General features: G+C 37.5%; 1 protein-coding gene across 15 annotated transcripts in view; it reads left to right on the top strand.

Moving 5' to 3' along the window:
• Positions 1 to 13,704, top strand: part of LOC6582444 (protein alan shepard) — a 158,954-nt gene that overhangs the window by 137,610 nt on the left and 7,640 nt on the right. For 14 of the 15 annotated variants that reach the window (XM_032731298.2, XM_044009914.1, XM_044009918.1 and 11 more), the window contains 2 exons: positions 11,035 to 11,288; positions 13,192 to 13,250. In XM_032731298.2, coding sequence (XP_032587189.1) covers positions 11,035 to 11,288; positions 13,192 to 13,250 — 313 coding nt within the window. Of the gene's footprint in view, positions 1 to 11,034; positions 11,289 to 13,191; positions 13,251 to 13,704 lie in introns of those variants that run through there. The other variant, XM_044009915.1, reaches the window with a different exon arrangement.

Raw genomic sequence — 13,704 nt, 5'->3', positions numbered from 1 at the left:
CGTTGCCGTTGCTGCTGCTCCACCACCTGCTGCCGCCCTGGCCCCGCCCACTATTTCAGTTCAGTTCAGTCTGCAGCTTGCCGCGGTTTCCGATCACGTTCTGCAGCTTTATTTGATTTATTTGCAACTGCTTTTCAGCTGTTATGCTATGCTCTCTGTCTGTCACACCAACTCTGCCTTCACCTCTCTCTCTCCCTATTTCTCCCTCTCTCTCTCTCTCTCTCTCACTCTCGCAGTTTTCGTGTGGCTTCTCGAAGTTTTGCACGTTGTCACATAAATTATTCGCACACTGCAGAAATTTTCTCGCCGTGATTAGTGTTCATTGCTAATGTGGCTGCGATGTTAAATATCACGCGCCATATATTATCATCATATAAATATATCAGTATTTATGTCCGTATACAAACGCACACACACACACACACACACACACACACAAATATTTATATACATATTTGTACGTATATATATCAGCAGAGCGTAACGAAATTAAGAAAAAGAGCTATCAAATTGTATATATTGCATATATAATATATTTTTATTTGATAGTATATATTTATATAAATGTATATCAGAAGTATATACAATTAACTGTATATTATATAGAACGATTTTGTATTGCTTTTATAGGCCGAGTTCAATGGGCCTTGAAGTTAAAGCGAAATGAGCTAATAATATAGCTTGATTACCTTATAATAAAACAATGCAGAAATCATTGATTATGTATACTTAAATGTATCTATTTATTTCTATTTAGTACATCACATATGTATATTCTTCAATTAATCAGAATATTATATTTAATGATTTGTAATTAGTTGATAACTATATTAAACAAAAGAACTTTACACATTCTAGCAATATTGCAATATTTCTGTTGATAACTTTATTCACATTAATGCACACATAATAAATATTCTCATAGCTATAATTATGATTATAATTAAGATTGATTGGACTCGCTGTAATTTTGATTGAAATGAAAATGGAATTGGAAATTGAAATTGAAAGGGAATTAGCTTAATGTTTACGTTTATCATCTATCCCTTGGCTAATTATAATACGATTACCTTTGCGCTTTTACAACAGACAGCAACATATATACATATAGATCGATTGCTCAAACTTTTCACACACACACACACACACACACACACTGGTACACTTTGCTAATTGCCTGCCAATCATTCGCTTAACCTTTTATGGGCGAACTACAGAAACGACTTGTTAATTGGACAGTCTCAATTATGGCGGCCATCAGAGACAGGGATTTATACCATTACAGCTAGTTAGGTAGACAGTCAGGTATCTAATAAGGAGACACGCCCGCACGCCGCCCTCCACCTTGCAGTGCAATCGCCTTTTAGCTAATTAATCCAACTCATCAGCTGGGTATTAAACAGAGAAAAATGCAAATGCCAGCAGAGCAAACGCAATCTAAGTGGAACTGAATGAACGAACGAGTGAGTGAGTGAGTGAGTGAGTGAGCGAACGACTTTTGACCTTAACGGTAAGCGGCTCATGCAACAATTCCAGGCCCCTCCACTCTAGCTGCCCTGGCCTGCTCAGTTGCAGTTGGGGCCAGGCCAGGACTTTGTCCAGTTTGCAATTAGAGGCAGCCCAGCTGGGGCTGTGTGCAAGAACAACATTGTCAGGTCGTCAGGTCGTCAGGTCGTCGGCAACTCTTCAGCTTTTTCTATTAATATTCCATTTCCTGCTAAAAGCTTCAATTAAAATCTTATTTACGTGCAGTTGCCAGCCAATTGTTGTTCTTGCACACACACCCACACACACATACAGACAAACAAACAAACACAATCAACAAAAGGCAATACACTTACTAAATTTGGAAAATGTATTTTGCCAGAGCAGAGAAACAATCGAGCAACTTGCATTGCTACCTTTCTCTGTCTCTCCTTTGCTCTCTGTCTGTCTGTGACCCCCTTTTGGCATGCTGAGCTCCCAACTAATCGTGCTAAAATGTTTTTAGTGTTTCATTAACTATAACTGTTTGCTCGCTCGCTCTAGCAACCTCGCCTTATGGCTATCTGCACAAATCACAGATAAATTATTTAACTGATATCAAGTGTGATAGCGCACAAATGGGAAATTTTAGTAGCCAACTGCGATAATTATCGGTGAGTGTGCGATGCCTGTTATATATAAATATATATATAGATATATGCTATGTTTATCGTTTCACAATTAATATTTGTTTGCCCGGGAGCTTAGTCAACCTTGTCTTGGTCTGTTGCTTGTCTGTTCCCTGGCTTCCTCTTGCTAAGGCAGACATAGTCTAGTCTCCGCCCTTCCATTGGGTTCAATAGCTGCTCGTTTTATGTACATTTCCTTTGTGCACTCTTGACTCATCGGTCATTTTATCTAAATGTTTTTCTTTTGCTGCGACGCTCTCATTTTCCCTCTCTCTCTGTCTTTGTCTCCGTCTCGCTCGCTGCCTTGCGCTGGCTGTCAAGTCAAGCCAGTCGCCCACTCAATTGAGTTATCGTCTTTAATTCAATAAAAATTATTGCATTTTATTGTTGCGACAGACGCCAAGTGGCTGCAGCGCCCCCAGACCCTGTCTGCCCCCCCCTCATACATATAAATATTTACATGTATATAAATATATCGGGGTATATATATAGATATATATCCCACATATTTGCGTATCACGACAAGTTCAAGTACTTTGCTGCCCCGCTGCTGCTTCCGTTCGCATCTGCATTTGGCATTAAATTTTGAACTGCTGTCGCTTTTACATCTTTTTAAATGCCAGCCAAGGGGGTTATGTATACCCTACGCTCCACTCTAAACGCCTTACAGCCTCCCACGCTCGCCGTCTGTAACCAGACATGCAAAATGCTTTGCATTACTTTTCTATCTGACAGATTCTTTTGCGTTTGTTCAACTTGCGGTACGGGGAAAGTCATCTGCCATGTGGTTGTCTAAATATATATATAAATATGTATATGCATTTATGACTAACAATGGGGCTTTTATGATTGTGACATTCTTTAAAGATTGTTATCAGGAAAATATCCTGTAAATAGTTATCTCAGTTTCAGTGAGCATTTGCTCGACTATTGATTGAATAGCAAATATAATAAATAATAATCAAATAAATCAATATTAATTTGCCGCTAACCCAAAACCAATTCAGCTGCTCAAAGCCCCATCAAATGCAAACGGCGTACCCTTGGATCCCAATCGGTTGCTAAAAACCTTTTTTCCTCCGTCTCTGTGTTGATTGAAGAGTGCGATGTCTGTTCGTCCCTTTCGGGCCGGGACTTGCTGAAATTTGCTTCTGATTTGGCAACAAAATTTTTTGTATTGCGCTTTGCTCATAAATTATGTAAATTGCTTTTGCCAGGGCCCCAGCTCTAGGGGTCGGTGGGCGTGGCAGGGTTATGGACAAGTGTTAGGGATTAGCAGGCAGCTCACACTTTCGGCTGCTTTTAGCTAACTTTTTCAGAATTGAAAATTCTGCCTACGCCATTGCCACTGCCATTGCCATTGTTATTTATACAAGGTATCTAAATATTACTCAGTTTTTCTGCTTTATTTATGCGCATTTATTATTATTTCAACAGCAAAAGTAAACAAAAATAAATAAATACAAAATTAAAATAAAACCAAAAAAAAAAGCAAAAGTATTTGTGTCAGGGGGAATAAAAAAGTTGCACGTTTAGCACAAAATGAAACACATATAGTAAAAAATTAATATCTCTAAATATATATATATGTATATACATTTATATGAACAAAAGCAGTAAATGTTAAATTGTGCAGAAATAATATAGTAAATTCGCAAATGCAAATTTGTTTAACCTGCAAGCAATAAAAGGGCCAAATCTCTACTGAAACTGCATTATAAAAATCAAACATTATTCAATATTGAATTGAGTTCAAAGGACTATATACACTAGCTGAAATAATTTCATAATATTTATGTGCCGCTTTAAATAGCTGCATTTGCTTTTATAAAGCGAATTGCAAATTTAATATAAAAAGGCTGTCGTCCTTTAGAGCAATCGTTTGTAACAATCGAAATCCTGATAAATATTCAGGTATATATATTATTTTGTGTGTCTGCCCTTATAAATAACAAAAGCTAGAAGCTTTCACTGTGAAATAGATTTTAAGTTTGAAAAGTTTTTTCTCGCAATAAATTCCCACACATTTATTATTTGCATATCTCACAAAACTTCCTCTGTTTCTCCTATACTGAGTGCTTTCGCTGACTAGAATATTACAAATAGTTAGGGTATTTCCCAGTCGAACTTTGCCTACTAACCTGACTCTGACTTGTTTTTATAGCATTTTTACGCACAATTGCGCTCTAAATAGCTAAAACGCTTGTTTGTTGTGTCTGCTTAAATGTTTGGAATTTGACACAATTAAAATTAAAAATACAAAAAATAATATTTAACATAAAAATGGGTTTAATTATTTCAAGCGAAAGCAGCGCGTGGAATGCCTAAGAAATATTTACAAAATAATGAAGAAATACTTACTTCAATGAAATATTTTAATAAAGTATTATAATAAATATTTCATACATATTTATAAATTCCTTATTATTGACGTATTTACTAAATGATTTTATTCTCTTTGTCTCTTTGCAGGTAAGCCTCAATACTGATTAGCATAAATATACTTTGTTCATTAAAGTTAATGTATCGTAAGTATGGCAAATCAGTTGGGAACAGCTGGGATAATCTTCAGGCATTTTGTTGACGTCATTTATAAGTTAATTCACAGAAAAGCATGCAATCTTCCATTGAACCCTAACGATAAGCAATTCGATTAACAAGCTGTACTAAAATAATGCTTATCAAAAATTGGGCGATAGAAAAACTAAAAAATTATTGTATAAAGGCCAATAGAAAAGTTTTCTATGGTCTACTGAAGATAACATATTATATCGATATCAATATCGATATCGATGAGTTTAAGTGACATACATTGTGCATCTTCGATGTATTTGTTTTTATTTTGATTAAATTTCTCTACGACTTTGATGAAATTTTGTTTGATTAAATTATAATACGCCATCGAGAGCAATAAAGATAAATATCAGCAGTGCCAGCAGAATAACCGGCTCAAGGTCAAGTTGAATGAACTCTTCTTTGTTAGCTGCTTTGCGATATATTTATCTGTATAATATACATTTATTTTTGTTGTTTATGGAAAAGTGAAAACTGAAAACTGAAAAGTGAAAAGTGCAAATAAAAACATGGCTCTCCTTGAACTTTTTCGAATGAGTTTCGCTCGGTTGATTAAACCAAATACCGTTTAGTAGTTTACCCCTTAAGCCGAGTAAATAGTTATTTAAATAGAAAGTTGATATTGAATTGAGTTTTAAAGTCAGAGCTTATAATTAATGCGGGATTTACGCTTTTATTTTTATCGATTGCTGACACGCCAGATTCGAGAGTCAAATCATTTTGTGCGGATTATGTTGAATTTGAAAAATTACAACGATTGAGCCCACGCTCCTCTCCCATTCCCCCTCCGCATTCTCCCTTGGTTACCACCTGCCACGTCATGGGCTGATAATCCGAAATTCGCGTTTCATGGCAGGCATTTGAATTATTTGCCAGGCCAGTGTCCTCCACCTCCCTCTCTAGCTCTCTCGCTCTATTTCTCTCTCGCTCTTTCTCTTCCTACCTTTTGCACATGACTTGCGTCAATTATGCGTTTTGCCAATGGCAAACTCAGATCTGGAGGTGGGGCAGATTCGTCCAAGGCTGGGCTGGGGCAGAAGGTTGCCCTAAAAGACATCCTTCTCGACGTATCTGTTAGCTCCGACTTCCAAGGCTTCCTTCCTGTATTGCCCATCTATCAGATACCAGTTTCTCTACCCTTCATATACGCATTTAATTTATAGAAGTCACGTGAGCGGCATTTTTTATGCACACACAGCAGTAGGAGCAGCAACAGCAGCAGCAGCAGCAGCAGCAACAAAATCTCCTTCTCCAGCCATCCACCCGCATTCCTCCATCCTTCATAACTCAACCCCTGGAATCGCAATCAGTGGGAAAGGCAAAGCGTGCCGGAATAAGCTGACTGCTGCTTGATTTGATGACTTTGGCAGTCAGCAAGAGATTTGCTCAGCCTTAAAGCCAACAGCAAGTCTTATATATATACATATATATATGTACATATATCTGCATCTATATATATATATAGTTATATCTCAATCCAGCAACGGGTTGACATTGGGACAAATAATAACTGTCGCCCATCGTGATTGAGTGGATTTATGTTTAAGTTTTTGGCACAAGTGCAATGCGACTGTGCCTTTGATTTATTAGTAGAGACAGACAGATAGAGATGCATACATAAAACGAGCGAAACGGCGAGAGAGAGAGAGAGAGAGGGAGAGAGAGTGAGCAGACAGAGAGTTTCTTTAGAGAACGGACGCTGCTTAAATGAATTATATGGCGCTCATGTCGGCGACATCATAAATCAAAAACGAGTCCATTTGTATTTGGTCCGGTTTTGTTTTGGGTCTCTCAGTCTTGAGGCGCTTTTGGCACGTGACTGACTCGACTCGACTGGAGACCGTGTCCGTTTTTAAAACCAACTCTGCTAGTTGGGTGAAGACAGCAGAAGAGCAGAAAGAATCACTCGATCTTAATGGAATGGCAGTTGTATATGACTTGGCGTGAATGCTTTATGCATTGCTTTAAGTGCGGAACGGGGTGGCAATAAATAAGGCTTAGCTTATGAATTAAGTGTGAGCAATAAGTGAAAAGGGAGAAATTGAAAGAAATTAGTGTTGGTAAACCTCAAACAGCTTTATGTGACGTATGAACACACTGAAATGTGAATACATATCGAAGCATTTGCAAAGTCTTCTCTTAAAAGCTTTTATGAACAATGGATTTACCAGAGTTTGGTCATCCTAAACATCGCTTATTAGGGTTACCAGCTTATTGCTTTTTGCATTGTTTGCTTGCTGAAGTAAAGCTGACTACGTATATCTTAACCTACTTTTCGAATAGTTTACTCATCTATGAGGTTAATATGCAAGCACCTCCTAACTCTTTGTAACCCACACACACACACACACACGTACACACATATGTGTGACTCGTTAAACATGTTCGTTTAACTGCCTTTACCTTTATTACAGTCGAGAGTCTCTGGACTGTTTGCAGTTGCGTGATTGGCATCCGTTTGCTATATCATCAGCATTATCATTATCGTCATTATCAACGTGATTATTAACATTGTTATGTGTGTGTGTCTCTCTGTGGATGGAGGCAATCAAAATGTTTAGCTTATGCCATTAAATTGTATTTTTATCATTATTGCTGCGATTGTCTTTTGTTTCCCTCACTCACTCGCACTGTCGCTGCACCCGTCTCTTTCTCTTTCACTCTGTCGTATAATGTTTGCGCAATATAGCTGACTAAACAAATGAAAGTCACATAAATAATGGCAAAAGGTTAATGTTAACTAAAACTATGAGCAACAACAACAATGCACATAAATAACAATATAAATTACTACAACTATGCACTTAAACATGAACCCAAAGCAGCAGCAGCAGCCACAGAAGAAAAAGAAGAAGAAGAAGAAAATGGCAATGAGTAAGAGGAAGAGTGTAATAAAGTGAGGGAAACACAAAATTAGCTAAAACTCTGCACACGTGTTCGCCAGCGGAAGAGAAGGTAGAGAATAAGACATATATACATATATATATATATTTCCTAATGCCAAAGATAAATTTAACAAAGCGACTGCCAAAAAAAAATAGAGAGAGTAGTAATTGTTATTGTTGTTGTTGTTATTGCTGCTACTATTGTTATTGTTTTTGTTTCCCTCGCTGTTGTTTTTGGTTTTGTTGTTTTCGCTGCTGTGCCTCGAAATATTTTGCAAATGACGCAATTTTGCAAAAAACAAAAAAAGAAAAGAAACTTAATTTTTTATTTGTATTTCTTTTTTTTTTTTTTTTTTTTAATAAAACGGCAGCCAGCTCGACGCTCGCCCATTTTGGGAGTGACACGCATACATAGGCATACACAAATACATATAAGGCATAGAGTGTGCGTATGTGTATGCGTGTGTGTGTATTTGTTTGTTTGTATGTTTATTTTATGCCTTTTGCTGTGCGCATTAAATTATGCGAACGATATAATTTCATTATCAGACAGCAACAAATACAAAAGAAGTTCATTGGCATACGGGGCGTATGAGCATATTACACACATATATACAGAGAGAAAGAGAATGTGTGAGAGAGAGAGAGAGAGTCAGAGTCGTACACACATGCAAATAGTCATCAGACTTGAGACAGCATACAACAAATTTTCAGCAGAATTTATTATTTAATTACAAGAAAGCGAGACACAAGACAAGCGACAAGGGCCCAAAATTATTGTATCTACATAGAGAGAGACAGAGATATGTATAGAGAGAGAGAGCGAGAGTGTGAGAAGTAGTTATGCTTAAGTGTACACACACACACGCACACATATATAGCGTAAGTACTTGTGCTGGCAGAAAAGATAACAAAAGCTGTGCAAAAGAAATGAACTCGCACTTGAACTCACTCTCATCTCATCTCATCTCGTGCCGCCTCGTCTCGTCTCGTCTCGTCTCGTCTCATCTCAGTTCTTTGCATCTTTTCATATGCTGCTCTACTGCTGTTGCTGCTCCGTGTCCCTTTCCAGTTGTATCAAATATTTTATCAGCATTCGCAATATTTGTTTTGTTACATTCGCGCTTCAATGCTTCTCAACACACACACACTGTGAGAAATTGTCAAAAAAAAAAGAGAAGAAAGAGAAGAGGCAAAAGCAAATAAACGGAAGAGGATATTATATAAAAAGCGTGTAGGCGACAGCTTGCTGCAGAGTTGCCTTCTTACCAAGTACAATTCTGTTGCTGCTGCTGCTGCTGCTGCCCCCTCCCCCTGCCACACTTCTGCCCTTTTGGTATTTCGCCTGCTGATAAAGCAAATTTCAGCTGCTTGCCGCCCCTGTCTGCATCACACTTCAAGTGCCAGTTGAGCACTTGAAGCACAGCAAACCAAATCACGCACCATCAGCAGTGGCAACAACAACAACAATAACAACAAGAACATTGTCAATTGTCAATCAAATTCTCACACATGCTTCAAAAGCTGAGCAAGTCGAGGTAGGCAAACAGACAAATAGACAGTTCATTTTATTTAAATATATGTAAGCGATGAAAGGTCGTTCTATGCAATTTTCATGAATTTAAGTGGCGCTTACATATTATTTATATCATTATGATATGCTGAAAACTCTTTCTGTGATGCTGTCACTCTTTGCCTTTCCATATCTGGGGTGTACTTATGCATATTCCATTCTTTATGGCTATACATACATGCTCTTTGTTTCAGTTGCCTAGAGAGATCTGTCTACGCATATCAAATAGAAAACTTTTCAAAAATTTTACCATCTCTGTTTCAGTAAATTCAGCCTACTTTAACTTTCTCTCTCTATATCTCGATTTGTCTCTCTATATATGTCTCTCTATATCTCTCTCTCTATATATCTCTCTCTCTCTATATCTCTCTCTCAGTAAGTTCTACCTTTTTCCTTCTTTTTCTAACTCTCGTCCTCACAGTAAATTCCATCTTCTTTCTCTAACTCTCTCTTTCTATCTCTCTCACTCCCTCTCTCTCTATCTCTCCTAGAGTATCTTCCAGTCTTGCATGTCTTTTAGACTTCATTTCTCTGTATATTATGGGCGTTAACACGTTACGCCCCCAATTTGAATTATTGGGAACTCCAAATGTTTTGCCACATAAAAAATCAACAGCAAAATTGATATAAAAATAAGCCATAAAATGAATTTAATTAATTTTAATTTAGTTGAGTCGTGTTTTCGTTTTGTGGTTGATTTTTATTAATATTAAAATATCAAACTGTGATTTTTCTGTGTACTTTTAATTTTTATATTTTGCTGTTGTTGTTGTTGTTGCTCTTGTGGTATTTAATTGTTTCGCTTATCGCTGCGGTTGCAGCTGCAACAGCGGCTATCCAATCGTATGCCACAAAATGTGGCAACTAACATGACACTAGACATGACATATGATATGCTTTCACAATTAAATTATTGGGCAGTTGCAGTCAGATGTTACCTGTACCTCAACATTGTTCTATTATTTCTCTCTTTCTTGCGCGATTCGCTTGCAACTGAACTCGAGCTGATATTTATTTATGAAAAAGAAAACTTGCATTTGATGCTGACGAGAAAAAAAATGGATATACGCTGCATTTTTATATTTGGCAAATTTCCAAAAATAATAAAAACGAGAAGAAGAAGGCGCACAGAATAAAAGTGAATCAAGTGGAGCTGCAGAGCTGTGGAGCTGTGGAGCTGTTCGTGTGCGCTTTTGTGTGTTACATACAAATTTTATAGATTTTCAACGCCTGGCGTGCAATGCTGCCAAATATCCTGCAGCGCTGTATGAGCACACACACACACATGTACACATGCACACATGCCAATGCACATGCACATGCACATATGCACTTGTACTGTTTTGTGGCATTTTAAGTGAAAAACGCCATCATCACAGTTTGGTCCACATGCCTTTCTGTGTATCCTTTGCCAACTGTACCTCAGCTACACCTAAATATGCATGCTTGTGTTCTGCATTGTATGTGTATGTATGAATGTGTGCGTATGTGTGTGTTTGTATAGCATTGACTCAAGCTGAGCCATTCAATAACTTCGTATGGCTGACTGGAATTTCAATAAAAATACTTTATCTCTGATACACACACACACACACACATATACATATCAACAGACAAAGACAGACAAGGTTGTGAAACAGACATTGGAAATATCGCTTAATATTATCGGAAACGGGATGCAGGGCAGGGCAGGGCGAGGCGGGGGGGCACGCATTGCATATTTCTGTGTGTGCATATTTTGTGGACAGCTTGTTGTCAATCTAACTATAATAATGCACACTCTAAATCCACATATTTTATACTTAACTCATTCTCTCTCTTTTGTGCGTTCTCTTTCTTGACTCTTCAGTACGGCCAGCGTGTGCCAACTGCAGCCTCACCGAGCAACACGAACTCGAGCAGCTCATCGAACACGGGCTCCCAGAGCGGCACACTGAGCACCAGTCTGAGCAACACGACAAACACAAACACCACAATGGGTCCCAACGGCACGGCACAGAATCAAAATCAACAGGGCGGCGAGCAGTTGTCAAAGACAAACCTCTACATACGCGGACTGCAGCAGGGCACAACCGATAAGGATCTGATCAACATGTGTGCACAGTGAGTATCAGTTATGCCAAATAATAAGTTATACATAATTTAATATGTAAGAAAGAAGCCAAAGGAAAAAACGTAGATATAGCCAAAGTCTCAATAGAAACAGAAAAAGTCTACATGAAATTTAAATTTAATAAAGACAGCACATGACTTAAGATCTAGCCAAGTCAGGTGTCTTGGCTGCCAGTTCCCGCCAACTGTTCGGTGTGAATCATAATAAATGTTATATTTATGTCCTGTAAATTGAACGCATTTCCAAACGAGTAGCTCGAAGAGATATAATTATTTTTATTGAAACCAGCTCCGCCTCGCTTGTTAAGCGTAAATCAAAGCAAGCGTCGCATACATGAAATATAGATAATTCAAGCTAAACTGTAGTCGTATCGATTCTATTGAAACTATGCCTGGCCCAGTAACCCCTGGCTGGAGAGAGAATTGTGTTGCGGACATGGCCGAAAGCTTAAACTCAATTCATGCCTCATTCCAGCTGCTAATGAGCAGCTTAGCCTCAGCTCATTCCGCTTCGTTGAGTTTCTACAAAGGCCACACACACACACACACTCATACACACCCGTACACATATATCCAATTCAATAGACCTCTCACTATCCAGTCAGAGGGCAAGCAACCCCCAAAAATTATATACATATATATATATATTTTGTATGCCTCAGCCCCCGCGCTTCGGTCGGACTGGCCGTCTGCCCCCCAGACCGCAGGAAACGAGTTTTAGCAAAACTAAACAAAAATCCACTAATTAGAGCAAACGCTTCATCACGAATATAAAAACAAATAGCAGAACTTCCACTAGAACCACTTGCAAATGATTATGATGTGGTATGTTGTGTACATAACGCATACGCAATGTGGCCCACTCTATGTGGGCCAACAACAAAATAACGAAGAAAAAAAATATAGTATATATATATATATATATATTTATGAAACTATTAAAGGCCATGCACATAAAAATTAATGAAAATAAAAATATCAAACAAGCTTACAGAATGTAGAAGAAGAGGAAGAGAGAAAAACCAAAGCAGCGAGTCAAGAAGGGGGCGTACACGAGTTGCGCCTTAGCTAGAGAGGGGCTAATAATTACAAGTCAACTTATTAAATTGAAGGTGAATTTGGCTCTTTTTTATAGCGTCGCCTGGCTGGACGAGTGTTGGTGGGCCTAAGCCCACCCTTTATTCTATTCTATTATTTTTTTCACTCTGTTTGCAGCTGCTTGACTGCCAGGCAATCAAAATAAGCGGCTTATTTGCTTGGGCAGCTTTAATGTTATTATAGCTACATACATATATACTATATATATATATATATATATATATATATATATGTGTGTGTGTGTGCATAAAAGCATTTATTCATATAGCACTATGCGATGGTGTGTTTGTATTATCGATGTCTGTAACTATGCTGATATCGATTTAATTTGCCGCTGGTCCAAGCTCAAATGAGCAATTTCCAACGAAATATAATTCGTTGCCTACTTTTCAGCGCGCGATATTAATATTGCATTTTAATGACTATTTAATTGCCTTATAGTGCTCGGCTGGTATCCTTTTGGGCCAGCACAGAGTGAAGCGTGTCGTTTAGTTAAAATCAACAATGAAGCAGAAAGGAAATAATAGAAAAAGTCAAGCCAGCGACCACGCACAGCTTATGACAATCAAACAGACATTAAATATAGTCGACTATATTATGAGTCAAACTTAGAAAGCGAGAGGGAGCGAGAGAGAGAAGGAGTGAAAGTGAGAGTGAGAGTGAGAGAAGTTCGTGACATGCAAGAGTCTTGTAATTAGTTTTACGTCTACTTTACATATTTATAGCGTACATATGTCCATTTCGTTGACTAATTCACCGGGTCCACCCGTTTCCCTTCTTTTTCTCTCCCTTACAGATACGGAACAATAATATCAACCAAGGCTATTTTAGATAAAACAACAAACAAATGTAAAGGTATTTTTTTCTTCACCATTCTCATCATTATTTTATTTATGTGTGTTTTTTGTATATGTATTATTAGTATGTGTTATGTAATAAAAAAAAAAAAAGAGAAAAAAAAGTATACAAAATAATAATCGATGATTTCTTTCAAGGATTTTCTTTTCTCTTTTCTCTTTGTTCGTATTTTGTATTAGTTTATAAATATGCGCAGTACTCAAAAGGTCAAAAGGTTAACAAACAAATACTAGATCTAGATATATCTATCTTTTTCCTTAGAGGAGAACTTTTGTTCCTTCTCTATCACTCACTCTCTCAATTCCTTTGAGTACTAGGCATATTTAATATTTGGTACTGTTTGTTTTTGTTTTTTTTACTTCTACTTACGTATATAGTTTTTCCTTTACATATTTTTGCTCGTTCTCATTAATTGTGTCTGGTATTTTGATGTATTTATTATTCAACTAAA

Source organism: Drosophila mojavensis, unplaced genomic scaffold, assembly GCF_018153725.1.
Source record: "Drosophila mojavensis isolate 15081-1352.22 unplaced genomic scaffold, ASM1815372v1 contig_74, whole genome shotgun sequence".
Lineage (NCBI taxonomy): Eukaryota > Metazoa > Arthropoda > Insecta > Diptera > Drosophilidae > Drosophila > Drosophila mojavensis.
The sequence above is the reverse complement of the archived record's forward strand: the minus strand, read 5'-3'. Positions and strand labels throughout refer to the sequence as shown.